Source organism: Gouania willdenowi, chromosome 6 (assembly GCF_900634775.1).
Source record: "Gouania willdenowi chromosome 6, fGouWil2.1, whole genome shotgun sequence".
Taxonomy (NCBI): Eukaryota; Metazoa; Chordata; class Actinopteri; order Blenniiformes; family Gobiesocidae; genus Gouania; species Gouania willdenowi.
In genome coordinates, this window is record NC_041049.1 from 29094759 (window position 1) to 29113610 (window position 18852).

Sequence of the window (18852 nt, forward strand, 5' to 3'; positions counted from 1 at the left end):
TGTAGGTGACCTTCTGTACAAGTCCAATAAACCATTGTTTGTCTCCAGTAGTCTCTTAAAGGTGCCATGAAAAGGAAGTATTCAAACTTGAAATAAAAATTCACTAAAATGGAACAAAGCTACATGTGTGGATGTTAATCATCATAAGCTCAAAATGAGTTTGATTTACTTTGTCTTTAATACAAAAACAGACAGTTTACAGGTAGAAAATTTTAAGCTAGTGCACTTTGAATCACATTTACATACTGTACAGTGTTTATCAGAAGCACTGGGAACAGGCTGATGGAACAAGAGTTTTTAAAACACCTTAACTCAGGTGTGAGAAGGCTGGCTTTAGGAAAGGTCTGCTGCTGTTAGGCATCGGTGCAGCCATGAATCCTGGCCTTCTGCCAGCTGGAGCCTCTGCTGTGGTCCTGGCACCACGCCCTGTGGCTTTGGACCCCCCTCTACCAGACGACCCTGATCTACCGCTGCTGTAGCCTCGACTAATTGGACAACAAAACACGGAATGAGAGAAAAGTAAAACAAACATAAATGTAAGCAGTAACGGTACTACCAACCCTTTAGAGGAGGATGCTGTGTTGTTGTTGTATGCTTTTCTCTTCTTGGAATATTTGAAAAAGGGGGCTTTCTTTCTCTTCTGGCCCTGTGTGCTCTCCTTATGGAAGTAGACGGAGGACTCCGTGTCCTCCTCCTCATCCATGTAACTGACACTTGAGCGTCCTCGTGTGGTGTCTATCCAGCCGCCTTCCTCTTCCTGAACCTGCTCCTCTGCTGCACACACAGTTAGGACTTTGAATGACTTCAATGCTGACACGTGACGAGGGTCGCAGGAAGTGCTAGTGCTAGGGGCACTGCAGTACCCCCTAGTGGCGAGAGGGAGTTTTTTTTTTTTTTTTTTGTTTTTTAGCCTTTTTTTTAACTGACATGTTTTATTATACAACATGAACTACTGCACATTAATGATACTTCATACACGGACCTAGAGGAACCAATTTATTGTAGTGTCCAAATCACACGAGTGTCACAATTATTTAGCACTGCTGATTAATCAATAATCCTTTTTTTCCCTTCTTTTTTTTTTACTTTCTAGAGACAATTACAGAAAAAATGCCATAGACCATAAACAAATGTTATACATTATAATACAGTGTGTGTGTGTGTGTGTGAGAAATATAATAATTATAATAATGATATTGTGCTATTAGTGGATGAGGGGAGGTTAATAATAGTCAAATATGTGGGGGAAAGGAACAATATATAGACATATATATACACATATACATGTAAAAAAAAAATTGAGAGAAGCGAGGGAAAAAGAAGAAAAAAGAGAATTAAATGAAAATAAATAATAATAATAATAATAATAATAATAATAATAAGTTCAAAAAAAAAATTTGGGACTTTAATCATTTTTAGGCCTAATCAACACAGGTTCATGTTTATGGAAGTGACTTGTCAACGTCAGGCAGGCTTGCAGTGGCGGAGTAAAGAGGTTTCCCATTCGCTCCATGCAGCATACAGCCATGGCAGCAGCAGACTAGTACATTTACAGTCTAATGACAGAAACGAGGAGGAATGGATTGTATGGATCTGCACCACCAATAAAGCGTAACTTTTCAAAAAATGGTGCCCTTTCCTGCAGACAAAATGACTTCCAGCGGCCCTGCGTGACGATGTTGAGGAACACATATTTGTTTGCTCACCAGGAATCTGCCACTCTGAGTATTTCTGAAGGACCTGGATGACTTCAGCTCCATACTTTTCTAGCTTGTCCTCAGTGACGCCATCAATTTGGAGGAGGACCTCAGGGTCAGAGGACAGCTTCTCTGTGAAAGAAACACAACTCTGAAGCTTCACGAGGTCGGACACATTCGTCCCCAACATTTCCAAATGCTTACCGGCAATTTGTTTCACAGTGTTGGTGGAGAAGATGTTGTAATAATGAAGGCCAAAGGCTTTTCCCAGCTGCTTGCACAGGTCTGTGAGCTCCTTCAAACACTCCTGCACCATCTGTTCCCTCCTGGACACCTTGTTGGCCACAGCAGATTTCTGCCTCCTGATCCCAGAGGCACTCTCCGTCTCATAAAACTCAACCTGGGAATGCAAAGCCTATCATTATTATCACGTGTACATTCAAACACTGAAGTAGTACACCACTACACCAGAGATGGGCAGCTTCTACCAAAGCGTGGACACAAAAATGCAACATTATTCACATTCATGTCAACATGAGACTAATGACTAATCTGAGCATTAATAAAGAATTTGTGTGTTTTTCTGGTCAATTTGTAAATGTTTTGCTCATTTTAAGTATTTTTAGTCATCTTGTGTGTTCTTGACAATTTTGTTTTTCTAATTTTCTGTGTTTTTGTTATTTTGCAAAACATTTTTGTTGCTCATTTCATGCATTTTTGTTGTTTTGGAAGTTATTTTGTGTATTTCTGTTGTCAATTTGTGTGTTTTTCTGTGACTACTTGTAGTCGTCTTGTGTGCTTTTGGAGAAAATGTGTATTTCTGTTGTCCCTTTGTGCAATTTCAGCACTTTTGTATGTTTTTTGCAGTAATTTGTGTATTCTTCCTGTTTTGTGTATTTTGTCTTTTTTTCTGTCATTTTGTATGTTTTTATATTTTTGTGTTTGTTTTTGGAGTCATTTTGTGTTTTTCTAATAGTGCTTTTTGCTTTTGAAGGGTTTTTGTTGTTGATTTATGTGTTTTTTCTGTTATCTTTGTGTATACTTACAGTCTTGACTGTTTTTGGAGAACATTTGTGTATACTTGTCCCTTTGTCCTATTTATTTATTTTTGTATGTTCTTTGGAGTAAATATGTGTGTGCTTGCAGTTGTGAATTTTGTTGACCTTTTCTGGGGTTTTTTTTCTCTAATTTTGCAGAGTCATTTACACACAATTAAACCGAGGGCCACATGTGGCCCCTGGACTGGAGCTTCCCATGCTTTACCTTCATGTGTCCTGACAGCACGTTCATGGCCTTGGCTCCAGCAGAGATATAAGACACAGCTTGGCCATTTTGAGTGATGTACAGATCCTCAACCAGGAGGTTGTCCAAGACCAATTTTTTAAAAAGACGGTCAGCGTTATGCCTAGAGTACGCCGTCCCAATGCCAAACATTCCAGTCTGAACCTTGGCTGCTTTAGTCCCTGCGAAAGATTTCAACTATGAGGTCACATTAGGAGTTTGTAATGACATTTATAGAGGTAGAGCGTGTTTAGAAATGTACCCAGGAAGATATCCACCAGCATGTTGAGCGTGAGTCTGTGTTTGTTGGTTGACCTGCTGTACTTTGATCCAACTTTCTCACAGTTGTCCTGGACAAATCGTACAATCTTCTTCACATCCTCAGTCACGTCCCTTAGTTTGTATTGCTGTAAAGACAATATGAACCCATCAGTCCTGCGTGTTCTACATGGATCAGACAGAGAGGAAGCTCAGCTTACGTTGGGTTTGGCGCAGTTGTCGCAGCCGACATCTGGATGGTCCTTACAGAAGCTTCTGTTGAACTTCAGCTCTCCAAAGTAGGCCAGCAGCTGAATCCTCCTGCACTCCATCACATTCTCACAGTAGTGCACCATGCTGTGGAGGTTGTTGTAATGAGTTGCCTTTGCGTGCACGTCACTTCCTCTGTCCACTGAGATAAAACACACATACAGTGTTTGTTTGACGTCTAGAACACAAACACTTTGGAAGGCCTTGTTTTTACACTTACTGCCAATAATCCTTTTGATGCGAATGACATCAGAGTACGAGTAGAAGAGAATACAATGAGACATGTCTCCGTCTCTGCCAGCTCGTCCAGACTCCTGGTAGTAACCCTCCACAGATTTAGGCAGACTGGCATGGATCACATAACGCACGTCAGGCTTGTCGATCCCCATTCCGAAGGCAATGGTTGCACAGATGACCTGGTAGATGGGAACCAACTTGTGTGTAAAGTCACAAAAGTGCACAAGCCCATTGTGTATCTTATACAATAAGCACAGGTAGCTGGGCATGCTTCCAGTCGTTCTCTTTGAAGTTTGTAGTAATTTTAATCAAGTAAGTCCTGTATTTAGTCTTTTGTTTCTTAGAAAAATGTCCTGCATTTCATTTTGTCCTGCTTTTGCTTGGGTTTAGTCTAATGTTAGCCAGGGAAAAAGGTTCAGTAGAAGAAAACTATAATGAAAATCATTCATCTATGAAATTAGGAACTCAACTTGAAGCTAGTCCGAGTCCTTTATGTTTACAGATGTAGGGATTTTCAGTGATCATGGAAAACAGAATTTAAGTTACGTTCTGAAACAAAAAAAAAAAATCAATCTGACTCATTTCTTTTCTCTTTTTTTAAAATCGCGCCTCACAATGACACAAAAATGCCTAATATTGAGCATGTTTTGGGACAATATCAAGCATTTACAGTACATGCTATTTCTAAGCGAAAGAGATGATTGAAAATCTAAAAGTGTGACAAACAAACATGTCCAATTTCCACCGATAATCTAATTCAAAATCTCAAGATAGGTGTAAAGGTTTGAGTAGTAATTGTGTTATCCTGTGACTAAAAATACATACAGAGCTTCATCTGAAGTACATTTTAATGTGTTGTGATGAACAAGTGATTCACATTATTATGACTGCATTTAAATCTAAAAAAGGCACTGATCCAAAGACAGGTTTAGCTAATGGTGTATTAGCTGAACTTGTGATCAGTTTACCTGGTGACACGTCACGGCAGAAATCACACGTCTGCCTGGGATTTCATACAAAACATGAGTGGGATTCGCTGGTCCGTAATTAAAGGTTTAACAAAAAATGATTTTGGTTCATATCACACATTTTTCTCATTAAACGGGTCAGTGAGGGCCTAGTAGTGTAGCTAATGTTGCTTTTGCAATGTAATCTCGCATGACCAGCATAACCAACTTGTTACATAAATTCTCTGAAGCATATAAATATAAAATTAATGAAAGTAGGTGACTCTTAACCCCATTTAGCATGTTTGGTACAATTTATAAATGGAAAATGGGAGGCCCTACATATGTAGCTTTGGTCGAGGTGTGTGCTGACCTGACAGCCATCCTGATTGATCCATTTGTTCTGCACATATTCTCTATCGCCGTCGCTTAGTCCTGCGTGGTAGGACAGAGCTGCTATCCCTGCTCGCTGCAGACTCTCCGCCATGGCGTCACAGTCATTACGAGACAAACAGTACACAATGCCAGAGTCACCTGTAACACACAGATGCATTCATTATTTAGAATAGCTAATTTCTCCATTGGTATCACTTATATCTTACTCCAGCATCACAGACTTTATCAACCTTCCTTAGCACTGCTCACCAGGGTTAGGATCAATTATAATTGTAATCACATAATTGATCATTCATTACAATTATGGTGTAATTATAATTGTAACTGTAATCGAAAAAATGTGTCGCGGTTGTAATCATAATTGTATTGTAATTGAGTTCAGATAATTGACTTTGTAATTGTAATTGGCATGAACATTCTATACTGTCAATTATAATTTAAAGGCAAAACTGGGAACCATGTTACAGTTCTATGTCTTACACATGCGTAGTTAATTATTAAAATATGTTTCAGATCAAGTTTTGCCACTACATTTCAGTTCTCTTGAGTATCATTTTATCTATTTTTTCTTAAATAAATGGAAATTGAGGGGTATTCCAGAATCCTGAAAATAACTTCACGATTGGGATCAGACAGAGTAGTGATTTATTTACGTGGGTAGTGCTTCTTGATCCAGGTCATGCAGTCTTCATCAACCTTTTTGGGCTTCTTGGGCAGCACAGAGTACTTCAGGTTGGCTCTATTGAAGCTCATTGTAAATCTAAACAATGGATTGAACAGAACTTTGCTGTTACTATTTTCATGTGGGATGGACTTCTCCTGACTGGGCTTAAGAAAGAAAGGCATACACTTGTGGTCGAGTCATGTTCAGCTGGTTTAGAATGTCCTTCTGCACACGGGGGGTGGCGGTTGCTGTCAGTGCCATCATTGGTATGCTGGGAAACTTCTGACGCAGCTCATGCAGCCTCTTGTAATCTGGACGGAAATCGTGACCCCACTGTGGGATTAAATATGACAGGATGAGAGAAAAAACTAGGCATGCTACAAAAAAAGCACAGGAACCCACCTGACTGACACAGTGGGCCTCATCGATCACAAACCGGGACAGAAGGTTTCGTTCATAAAGGTTCTGTAAGGCAGAGGTGAGCCGGCCACTTGCACTAACCTTAGGGAGCAAGTAGTAAGAAAAAAAAAAGTATCAGTATTGAATCGTAGCAACTAATTATTTTTTCTTTATTATTGATGAAAAAAAAAAACAATGATAGTGAGAGCCACACCTTCTCAGGGGTGACATAGAGCAGCTTGATAATGGGATCTTTCCTGGAAAGCTGCATGTATATTCTTGCTGCTTCATTCTCGCTTTTATCACCACTCAGACTTATTGCTGGAATCTGAAATACACAGCACAACTCAAACAAACAAGAAAACAGAGAACAACAAATGCCACTAATGCATACGGAACCTAGAGCAGACCGGTCTGCTCTGTGTGTCACGTCAGTGAATAGGATTAACGGGCCTGGAGCGTTCCTGGCCATATTAAAAACTTTGATATTTCAGGACTGATCCTGCTTGTTTGTGCTGTTTAAACACTCCGGACAGATTCATGTTGTAGAATAGCTTGCTGACCAATAGGAGCAATGCATTAAGTCACATGACTGGTGAAACGTTATGAATACAGTACATAGATAAATCAAAACAAAATTTGGGGAATATGAGAAAAACTTGAGCATATTGAATTAAAGGAACCAGAGTTGCTGTTATGTATCTACTGGTGTTCTTTGTTTTTTGTGATCAACTTCTGTGTGTGACGGCTGTTGTTGGTAGTGCTACGTATTAAAACAGTGTTTCCCAAACTCATGTTATACAATATCTATTTGTGTCTGCAGGCTTGTCTAAACTCTTTCCTGTGTCTCGTCCAACATTAAACTTGAATTTAGGCCTTTTTATTCAGTTATGTCTGATGTTTTGCTCGTTATAAAATTTTAACTTCACCTTTTGGTTTATTTTAGAGTTGTGCCACAAATTATTATAGATGGATGAGAAAAAAGTCTGTGCGCATGTTAAAAAAAAAAAAAGAAAAAGATAATGTTAAAGAATAAAGTGTTTCTATGTACCCCGAGAGGTGTTAGAGTACCCCTAGTGTTAGGGTTAACCCCAGTTCAGGAACCACTATATTAAAACAAGGAAAATATAACTTTACTACCCTCACAAAAGCTGTGCAATTTTTTTTGTAAAAGTCTAATCATAAACTTGATAACATCCATTGTTTGCCTCACACCAGCAACAGTCGATAGTCACTATTTATTGGGGAAAAAAAACAAAGTCATTGTTTTTTTTTTTCTACCACTGTATTGAAATATTGCCGTTTAACCAAACACCACAATTTTCAGCACTAGTACATGAATCACAATAGGTGGTTACACACGAGTGGCACCAGGTCAGTGTCACCATCTTTCAAGACAAACAAATGCATGGTTTACTGCACTTGCTGTTGTGACTCAAGCAAATACCATGTAAAGAAATCAAACATACTTACATCCAGGGTGGTGAGTTTCTGGACCTGGTCTACAATAAGTGACTTGAGTGGGGAAATAACCACAGTGACTCCTGGTGAGATGCATGCTGGTAGCTGGTAGCACAAACTTTTCCCTCCTCCTAAAAAAGTAAAGGTTTCAAAAGACGTGAATTTCATATGAGCGCTGCAGCAAACCTGCTCACTGCGTGTGTGCCCACTAACCTGTGGGCATCAAAACAAAGGTGTCCTCTCCCTGGAGGGCAGCATTGATGGCCTCCAACTGATTAAAACGAAACTGATGAAGACCAAATCGTTTGTGAAAGATCTTCATCATTTCTTGTGAATAGGGGAAGTTGAACCCTCTGAAGCGATCATGAGCTGGGTTTTTGAAGTTTGGTTCTACAAAGATTAAACTTTTTCAGAATAAAAACTCACAAATCTGACATTAAACAACTAAATATTTGTCTTTATAAAAGCTTTAATATTCAGTGGAAATGACAGTAACTTCTGTTGAGTGAATTTAAAGTACAAAAACTTACCAGGGGAGCAAATCTTTGCAGGTTTGGGGATAGAAACAGGAGTTGTAGGTTTATTCTCCCACATTGCTTTGCTGGTTCCCCTCTCCATTCCTGTTGTATAGCTGGTATTTTGCCTTGAAACTGACACAGCTGGGGGTTCATCAAAGTAGTCAGGGATATCAGATTCATTAAAGTCATCTATGTCAAAGTCGTCTATGTAAAAGTCATCTGCTTCTATAGCGTCTGTGGCTGGAAATGATGGGGAATCTGACATTTTCACAGCAGTCTCTGATCTCTTTGGCGAAAAGAAAGAATCCGAGTCTTTTACTCTGTTTGCCTTTTCAGAGAGGTCCGGTGATGGTTTAGAGAGACAGTATGTCGATGGAGAATCACAGTTAATCCCCTTTTCCATGCTAATTGTTCTGCTTTCTTTGACAGATAGAGGCTTTGAATGGGCAAAGCTTTCATACTCAGAGTCATAATCCACAGAAAAGATGGCAGACTTCCGAGTTTGGGTACTGTTCTTGGAGTCTGAAGGAACGACGATCTGAGACGAGCTGGACGCACCACCGCTAAAAGAGGTCGGTTCAGAGATCACTGTGCTGTCGGGCTGCTGCTTCCTGAAGCCAAAATTGCCTCCAGTGGCAAGAATTCTCTTCCTGTGTGATAAGCAAATGTGTCATAAGCTCATCATCCTGTGCAGACATGATTAACTGGCACCCAGAGTCCATATCAGGCCCTTGGTTTATTTTTTATGCGGCCCCCAAAGAATATGGACAAAATTTGTGAAAGAAAACCACAAAATACCCAAAAGAACACAATATACACAAAATTATTTCAAAAACACAAGACAACTACAATAATAATAATAATAAGAATAAAATGTACATAGCTCCTGCTGTGATAAATAATGCCCATCTTTGCGATAATGTGTGATGACTATAAGGCCTCCGATTATACATGACGGTCCACTATATGTGTAACTTGCAGATGAAAAGCACAGTACCACAGACTCAGCCCATGTATGAAAGCCAAACATGTGTACACTTGGCAGAGGAGTGGGACCATAGAGAGGCTGCTTTTCTCAGTAAATTCATTATGTCATAACTCACTGGAACATTGTTTACTGCAAAATAAAGTTTTTGCTGACACGCAAAATAAAGGGATTCTTTCGTTTGAAGAAAATGGTGGCCTCTCAACGCACAAAACACATACTGTAACATAACCTCAAAAAACTGAGGTACGACTGTACCGTGGGTAACCTGTACTGTTCCAACCCTAATTTACACTATTTTTCATTGGAAAATGGACGACTGAATGTATAAAAAGTGTGACAAACAGACGCATATGTGCAATTCAAAATCTCTCGCTCCATGTTGTTAATGAAGTAGTGATCATGTTGTCCTGTGATGAAAAACAAGTGTTAGGATGCAGTTCAGATCATGACTGCCTTCAAATCTAAAAAGGCAATGGGACAAAGCCAGGTTTAGCTGTTAGTGTATTAGTGGTCATTTTATGTTGGAAGAGGGAAACATCTAAAACATGCTGGGTAGGAGCCCTTGAGGACCAGGATTGGCCACCCCTGTTTTAAATCATCTGAAGGATATAAAATATAAATGCGATTTAAGTGTTTGAATTTATTTAGCATGTTTGGTATATTTTGTGATGTTTAACACTAGAAGTCCCAGGGATTTCTATATCCCCCCAGAAGCCCCAGAGCAGGGTCAAATGAACTCTAGGACCAAACTGACGACTCTGATGGCTACAATTTGCATCTATTCATTTGTAAATGAATCACCTGAGAAATCAGCAGGGGGGAGAGCCTGACTCTAACAATGGAAGTCTGGAATGTTAGGGGGAAGTGCCCTGGAAGCTAAAGTCACAATGCCCCGTTTATTAACTCGTTCTGCTTGATGCTGGGGGAGAACAAACACAGACTACAAACATTGAAAGAAACAGAGTCACCTCTTCCAACACACCTGATTCAAATGATTATCAGGCTTCTGCAGAGCTGGATGATCATTTGAATAAGGTGTGTTGAAAGAGGGAAACATCTAAAACATGCTGATTAGTGGCCCTCGAGGACCGGAATTGGACACCCCTGGAATAGCCTATTGTCATGCAGCCTTTTGTGCTGTGGGGAATAAATAGCTGGCTGCTTCCACCTGCTGACACTCCACACTTATTCTACTCAAAATGCAGAGAAGACTTACCACTCAAGAAGCGTTGGAATTGATCCTGAACAAGGCAAACCCTTGTGACTCAGATGGAGAGGACATAAACCTTCAGCCAAATTCGGATTCGGACTCTGAGCTGTCTTCAGGTTAGATTTCCCAAACATCCTATTTTCATTTCCTGACTTTATTTTTATTTAAAACCAAACAAAAGAATAATTTTAATTTGTTCACATTGCAGATGACGAGACTGCTCCTCATCTGGAAAAGAGAGCTCGGTTGGAGAGTGAGCCCACAGAGACGGCGAAAGATGGCACAGTGTGGCATGAAGAACATGTGGGTACAATTCTCCGTTTCACTCCAATGGAACCGTACGCTGCAGATGGAGAGCCAACAGCAAAGGCCAGAAGAAGAATCAGGAGTCGCCTTCAGAGCTTCCTCTGTTTCATTACTGTTGGCATATGGCGGCACTCAATGCACATCTGCTTTATCAAGCATGCACCGGGGTGCAGGAGAGACGGGTGGACTTCCTGGTTCAGCTAGCAAGAGAGTTGGCTAACTCTCATGTGAGTGAAAAGAAGGCACTCAAAGAGCAACTGCGCCAACAACAACCGCCTACACCTGGCCCTGGGAAAAGGGCTAAGTGTCAGATCAACCATTGCTGCAAGAGCAATTGCGCAACTGTGCGATGTGTTCATTGCCACAAATACACATGTGGCAAATGTAGGAGAGAGATACCGTGGCAGTGCCAAGTATGTCACGAGTCTCAATAAGAGGATGAAGGAGATTCTTCTAAATATGTGCACAGTTGCTTTGTTATTATCATTATTTTTATTTATTTTGTTTTTTTTTTTTACACAAATAAAAACCATTGAAAACAAATCACAGTTGTTCTTTTGCACATTTCTCACACCACACTGTCATTAAAAATAAATAATTTTTGTGTTCTCTTTGGGTCAAATGACACCTCTCTGGGTTTTATAGGTAAAAAGTTCATTTGACACCTCTGTGGGACTTCTCGTGTTAATAGCCAGTAAAGTCATCTAAAAAGGTAAAGATATGAAAGCAAAACCAAAAAGAAAAGTGTAACGAGATGCAGAAATGGGTAAACTTGTAGAAATTTTGCAGCTGAAAATCAGAGGCCTTATAATTCTGTTTCTCAAACAAATAAACACACCTTTGAGCCCTCTTGAGGAGAAGTTCATCGCCACAGGACATAGCAATCAGTTCATGTTCAGGGATCGAGTCAACCAGAGAACAAATGGACTCCATAAGGCTGAAGAGCTGCTCATCTGAAAAAAGACAATGTAATCAATGATTGGATTAGAAAAGGAAGTTTGTACTGGGTGTAGGAAGAAAATAACACTCTCGTACTTGTGTTGTCTTTACAGCGTTGATCAGATGTTTCGTCTGGTACGACGATGGGGCGCATTGGCTCATAAGAAACATTACTGGTTGGCAATTCAGCTGGTTTTATTCTGCTGAGAAGGGAAACATACTTATATGATATATCTCAACTAATCATTGTCGGCTATTTCCCCTGTTGTCCCCACCGTCTTACACTGTACAACAGTGGTGCTCATCGCATCGATCGCGATCTACCCGTCGATTGCGGAGACATTTTGTGTCAATCGTGCTCATGCGCTGCATGTCATCATAAATGAATAAGAACGACACAGTCACGTATACTAAAAGTGAAACCTAACAATTCAGTCTGACCTCAATTTGAGGGGGCGCTAGTGCAAGATTTAGTTAATTTACAACCTGTAATAATTAGTAGAGGACAACCCTCCTCCAACCCACAAAAGCTCACAGACGGTCAGAGTCACAGTGCCACTAACAGGTGTAACGGCATCATCAGACAACCTATGTGAGTGGAAGCCATGGATGTTCTTCTAAAGAACAAAGTGAGCTACACATACTGAAAGTTTGTGTGTGGAACATGTGCTTTTTATTGTGGTTTCATTCCACGCACACTCACTGGTTCTATAACCCCGTAATAAGCCATGTAGTCTGTTACTATCATGGGTTTAATTACTCCGTTTCCTCCTGGATTCTTTGATTCCTCAGTGTTTTTTTTTTGTTTAATTAGACTTTCCTTGAGTTTTCTTGATTTGAATTAATCATTACAGACGTGTTATTTGTGTGTTCTGATTCAGTGGAAAGATTTGATTCTTTAACCTGGGTCTTTATGGAGTAAGCAGCTGTGTTTAGAGCTTTTGTGGATTGATATAATGTGCATATAATTCTGCTATAACAGAACTGTGAGATGATCTGAAACAAACAACCTACAGACCATCACACAGATACACAGTTTTAGTTCTGCTATGATGAAATGGAAATGCTACTTTTTTTACTCCGTATATTTTACAAACTTTTTAAAAATATATTTTTTTATTGATTATATTTACATTTTTAACTCATTGAGTGCCATTCACGTCTATAGACGTGAATTGTGTTTTTCTGCTGGGGTTGCTAGGAGACAGTGTGACAAAGCTCTCTGGTGAATATCTAACTTGTACCATGATGTAGTGACGAACTGGTGATATGTAGGAAGCAGCAGCGCACCTTTGGATGAGAGATCACTCGTGATGAGCAGAGCTCAGAGGGAGAGGAAAATAATTTACAAGACAGAAAATGGCGCTACGAGAGTTGATACTCCAGTTCCCACCAGCACACACTCGACCAGAGCATGTGTGGAACCTAAGTGAACTATTGACAGTGTCGCGATGGTGAGATGAATTTATCAAAAAACGGGGCAAGTGGTGACACTCGGCAGGAGGAAGTTGCGTGTGTGGGAACAAAGAGGAGGAGAGACTTGGAGGAATACCAAAATACAGAAAGCAATCCATTCAACTCTGACACAGATAGCAAAATAATAATAATTTTGCCATCAAAAGCCCGGCCTCAGTGTTGTTTTTGTAGTTTTATAGAAGGAAACCAATGTTGAGATGTCACTAAACCAAAAAAAAATCCTTCAAAGTCACTAATACATTTTTTCAGAAAAAGCCGTTTTTCTCAGTTTTTTGTCACAAACTGGCGATTTGTGTGAAACTTGCCTCTATTCAACTGCGGATTACAGAAGAATGAAACAAGCTAGGAACAAAATTATTTTTTCTGATGAATTTAGAGATTTTAATCTGGTGTCAGAATTCAGATTGTCATTGTATGAAATATTCTGTGGGTCTTTAAAATTAGTCCAAATGCTCTAAAATGGCTGGCACTGAGGGGGTAGAAATTTTGAAAATGGCTGGCACTGAATTAATTAAGATTCATATCAATCTAACTCAGTTTTTAAGTGTTACTGCTTAAAAAGACAGTTTACAGGTCTGTATTTTAATATTATACACATAGTTATTATTAATTTAATAATTGTAATTATAATATTAAAATAAATTTATTTACAATTGATACCCCCCAAAAAAGTAGATCGCCAATTGTTGTCTGTGGTAAAAGTAGCTTGCGAGCTGAAAAAGGTTGGGCACCCCTGCTGTACAACATAAAAAGAAAGATGTACACATGGAAGCTTTACTTACTTGATACCAAGTGAGAGGGAGGTATAAGAGATCTCTTCAGGAATTGGTGAAGGAGGAATGTATTCAAAATCTTCCTCTGCTTCAAAGCTGTCATCCAGATTTATCACATCTGAATCCATTGAATTGTTCTTCCCTGAAAGACAAACATGTTCTGTTAGCAGCTCTAGTTTGGAGCATTTACTCTCAGCACTTTCACCGTCACTCTACTGTGCAATGAGGAATCCATTACCTGCACCTTCCACCAACAGTCCGCCCATGACATCCTTCTCATCTTCACTATCACTCAGGACAGATGTGACATGCGGAGGAGGACGCCGTTTGACCTTTTTCACTGGAGTATCGTCTACTTCCATTTCTGCTGGTTCTTCCTTCAACCACTGTGGAGAAACTGAATGTTGGACAGGGTCCTGCTGGAGCTCCTCTGCTGTTAAACCAGGCAATGGTCTTTTGCTCCACTCTGATATCAAAGGAGAGGTGTCATCACTCATTTTCTCTGATGGTTTTCCACTCTGGGATGTCAAGGGCTTGCTGATCTTTTCTGTCATGTCCGAACTTAAAGAGTCCTTTTTTGCTTTGGGAGGTGTTTCAAAGTCATCAAAATCAGCCCAGTCGTCCATGGGGAATCCATGAGACGTATCCAGGCTTGTAGAAGCCACAGCAGTGCCACTAGAAAACGTGCTGTTGGAATTGGTTGAAGGTGGAGGTACTTTAGGACTCATTGCAGTGGAGAGTATCTGAAGGGCAGATAAACTATCACCAGCTGGACTGAAAGAGTCAGGCTTGCTTTTTGAATTTACAGGAAATAAGTTGTTGATTTTGTTTTTTTGAGGTCTTTCAAGATTTTTTGAAAATATCAAAGGAGATTTAGTCCCCAATGTGTTCTGAAGGATATTGACATTCCTGTTTGCCAAAACGTTTGAGCCAATTACCTTGGCTGGGACTTCCACCTTGGTTGTACCGGAGGATGATTTCTTTTTGAAACAAAATGCACTTAAAGACAAAAAGAAAAAACAGATGTCACTAAAAGCTGTTCACATTATTTTTGATAAAGAAATTTGTGAGGTCAGAAACCCTTTTCTGGTATGATCTGATTTTTGTTGTTGTTGTTGTTGTTGTTGTTGTTGTTGTTGTTTTACCTTCAAAAGCTACCAACTAATGAGAGTTTACAATGAGTTTGAATTACCTTTACAAAGAAAACAAGCTTTAGCAGGAGCTACTAAACATTCGAGAACAACTTTAAAGAACAGCTTCATATGTGTCAAACACACATCCTTGTGCTGTTCATAGTAATAAATAAAACCATATTGAAGAACGTGGAAAAAAGCAATACAAAAACCTATATAACGAGGAAAATCAGAGAAACCAGTTAGATCTTAATGGGAACACTGCACTAAAACCAACCGAACATGCCTGTCCCCCGTGGATTGTATTTTGAGGTATAAGAGTGTTTAAAAAAACTACTAGTAAAAGTTTGTGTGTGTGCTTTAACCATAGAAATGTTCATGAAGTTGTGTTTGTCAGAGTGTCATGGGTTCTGGGGTAGCTTCAGCATCTTCTCTGATGGATGTTCTACTACTCCAAAGCCCCCATTTTCAGGCACACGTTCAAAGGAACATTGCGTGCATTGCCACAAATTACACATGCAGAACCCCCTTATCCAGCCTCAGACAGAGAAACAATTTCATCAAAAAAGCGCAAATATGAAATAGACAGATACATTGTTCGGCAGATATTATCGGCCAATTGTTGCATTTTCAACATGTATCGGTCGATGCGGGCTTCTACTTTTGCCGATCCGCATTATTTACAGAGAGCAGAAATATTTTTTTACTTGTTCTTGTTCTACATCACCCGTTTTTATTATTTGTTAAATATTTTTTACCTGATGTTCTACCTCATCTTTGTTAATTTCAATAAATGTTCCATTTTTTTTTTTTTTAAATTGAGACTCGTACCATTTGTTGTCATCTTATCCCACTAGTCCCAGTACTGAGTGAATAAATTCTAAATTTTAAGGTTTTGCATCCAGCAAAGAACCCACTCATTCTGTTGGCACAGCTAAAAAAGAAAAGAAGACTGCAGTAAAAAAAAAAAATACTTCTTTATAGTAATTGTATATATTTCCATAATTTACAGGTTGTGCATCCAGCAGGGAACCCACTCCTCCGGCTGGCAGAGCTAAGAAAGGTAAAAAAAATATACATACTGTATATCTTTCTCCTCATCACACTACAGTAAAAATATATATTTCTTTATGGTAAATGTATATATTTCTATAATTTACAGGTCATGCATCCAGCAGGGATCCCACTCTTTCATTTGGCAGAGCTAAGAAAGGTAAAAAATAAAAAATAAATAAAAATAAATATATATATATATCCTCATCACACTGCAGTACAAAATATATGTTTTATGGTAATTGTATGTATTTCTATAATTTATAGGTCGTAACTCCAGCAGAGGTAGTGGGCAAGACTTTGGCTGTCATCAAACTGGTTGGCAGCCAAATGAAATCCCCTTTACTGCAACCCCTGGACCCCGGAACGCTGCTGCAGAGCTGGAGTTCAACGTACCAGCCGACTTCCTGGAGCTGTTCATGACAGACGAGCTGCTCCAACATGTTGCAGATGAGGCCAATCTCTAAGCCAGTCAGTATTTTCAGGCACATCCTGAAAGTCTGCCTCATAGCAGAGGTAATTCCTGGAGTCCAGTGTCGGTTGGATAACTAAAAACTTTTTTTGGACTTTCTTTTCTGACCGGATATGTGAAAAAGCCTAGCCTTTATCTTTAATGGAGTATGGATGAGGTAGATGCTACACCTTACTTCAATAAAACCATGTCAAGGAACAGGTTTCAAATCATATGAAGGTTCCTTCATTACAACAATAATGAATCACAGGATGCCAGTGATAAAATGTACAAAGTTCGCCAAGTGTTGGACTACGTAGTGCAAAAGTTCAAAGAGTTGTACCAACCAGGGAGAAATTTATGTGTGGATGAGGGTATGATGCAGTGAGGGGGCGCCTGTCTTTCAGGGTGTACAACCCACAAGAGCCAGTGGAGTATGGAATCAAATCATACATACTGTGACTCAGCCACTGGCTACTGTTTCAACATGAGGCCTTACATAGGGAAGCTAGCACTCTGTCAGAGACCGTGCTTTCTCTTCTTTGTTGTCTCCCTGGTCATGGTTACACGCTCTACATGGACAACTTTTACAACTCTGTGACACTGTGTGAGCGTTTACTCAGGGCAAAAACAAATGTCTGTGGAACACTGAAGAAGAATAGGGGGAACCTAAGATCATCAGTGACCTGACAAAGACTGACCTGGTGGTGGGGGAAAGGGTTAAGCGGCACAATGAGAGTGTGATGGTGGTGGCTTGGCAGGACAAAAGGTTGGTGAAGATGGCGACAACTTGCCACCAAGATATGATGCAGAGGGTTGAGGTGTGGCAGAGGAGACAGAAAACCAAGGTTCCTCAGATGAAACCAGAGTGTGTTGTTGCGTATAACTCCTACATGAATGGGGTGGATAGGTTAGACCAGAACATTGCTTACTACCCCTTCATCCATAGATCACTGAACTGGTCCACACACACACACACACACACACACACACACACACACACACACACACAGTAGAGGTAGAGCTGATGACATCACCACTGTGAGGACTGAATAAATGTAAATAAGTTCATATATTTTTGTGAAATGTAAATATTGTAGTTGTGCATTGTTGTATATCTAAAAAACAATAATAATTTTGCCATCAAAAGCCTCGTCTCAGTGTTTTTTTGTGGATGTTATATATAAGGAAACAATGTTCAGATGTTAGAGTTGTCACTAAAGCAAAAAAAAAAAAAAAAAAGCTTTAAAGTCACTGACAGCGGTTTTTTTTTTTTTACAAAAAGGCTGTTTTCTCAGCTTTTTGCTCTGAAACTGATGATTTGTGTAAAACTTGCTCTGTTCAACGACTGATTACAAAAGAACGAAACAAGCCAGAAACAAATATTTTTTTTTTTCTGATGAAAGTAGAGGCTTCAATCTTTTAGAATCTGGTGTCATATCTCAGATAGTCATAGAACAAAATATTCTATGGGCCTTTAAAAATCAGTCAAAATGCTCAAAAACGCCTGGCACTGAGGGGGTTAGAAGATCTGAAGGTGTCTGAGTTAATCACATTGTTATTACCATGTCCTCATCACAGCTGAGAAACTAAGCACAGCTAACTACTACATGCTCACAGTTCGGCTTCACTTACCCGGTTTTAAGTTTATCCCGGGACAGCTTGCTTTGGGCAGCATTACTGTGTCTGGCCAGCTGTTCCTTCAGGTTATTTTGTGGAAGTTTTGACATTGTTGTGAAGAAACGGAGCTAGCGAGTGCTAGCTAACCTGCTAGGAATCAGACTCACTACATTCAGCTCTACTGAAGCATCTCCCGCGGTGTCAGACAGTTCTAGAGCTGGGTTCGGTGTGTGCTACAGCTGTGGTATAACTCAGAATACTAGACAAACATAGCAATGTAGTGTAAATGCTAACAGGCTAGTAAACAGCATGTCACTGACTGGTTTAGCGCTCTGAAAATTCAACACATCCCAGTGCAACGCGGGAAAGTGGATTCTGGGAGTTGTAGTTCTACAGCGTAAACGCCTACCACCGTTATGTTATCACGGTGGGAGGATGTGTATTTATGTTGGTTTTTCTCTCTCTTTTATTTGGAGTCATTTTCTGTATTGTGTTTTCATTGTGCTTACATTTTTTTTGTGTTTTTCTGGAGTCATTTTGTGTATTTGCTTGTTTTTAGTCCTGTCTTCTAATATATGTTGTGTTGTATTGTTTTAATGTTGTAGCTGTTTGAGATATGGTATCAAATGTAAAGTGCATTACAAATAAATGTGTAAAAGTGCTGATGGAGGAAAAACTTTTCTTTCAAGTAATGTGCTTGAATGCAATGTTTGTCACACAAAGAAAAAAAAAAAAAAAACATTCGCTAATAAAAGATCTAGAAAAACACTTGAGA

The 18852-nt window shown here is 39.6% G+C and overlaps 1 protein-coding gene across 5 annotated transcripts; it reads right to left on the bottom strand.

Moving 5' to 3' along the window:
• Positions 1-207: 207 nt before the first annotated feature.
• Positions 208-18427, bottom strand: blm (BLM RecQ like helicase). 5 transcript variants are annotated; one of them, XM_028451154.1, is made up of 23 exons: positions 18093-18191; positions 17159-17346; positions 14759-14819; positions 14059-14563; positions 13830-13962; positions 11668-11774; positions 11471-11585; positions 8141-8778; positions 7824-8000; positions 7623-7741; positions 6364-6477; positions 6153-6251; positions 5935-6083; positions 5740-5846; positions 5064-5224; positions 3727-3922; positions 3458-3648; positions 3241-3385; positions 2961-3160; positions 1902-2097; positions 1707-1829; positions 561-774; positions 208-485 (listed from the first exon to the last, which is right to left on the bottom strand). In XM_028451154.1, exons 4-23 carry the CDS (start codon positions 14546-14548, stop codon positions 308-310), a joined length of 3852 nt encoding a protein of 1283 aa, XP_028306955.1. In that variant the 5' UTR covers positions 14549-14563; positions 14759-14819; positions 17159-17346; positions 18093-18191; the 3' UTR covers positions 208-307. The 5 variants fall into 5 exon arrangements, with proteins under 5 accessions (XP_028306955.1, XP_028306954.1, XP_028306951.1 ...); XM_028451153.1 differs by lacking the exon at positions 17159-17346 and having other exon boundaries at positions 18093-18427; XM_028451150.1 differs by lacking the exon at positions 17159-17346 and having other exon boundaries at positions 11668-11771; positions 14059-14819; positions 18093-18427.
• Positions 18428-18852: the final 425 nt, after the last annotated feature.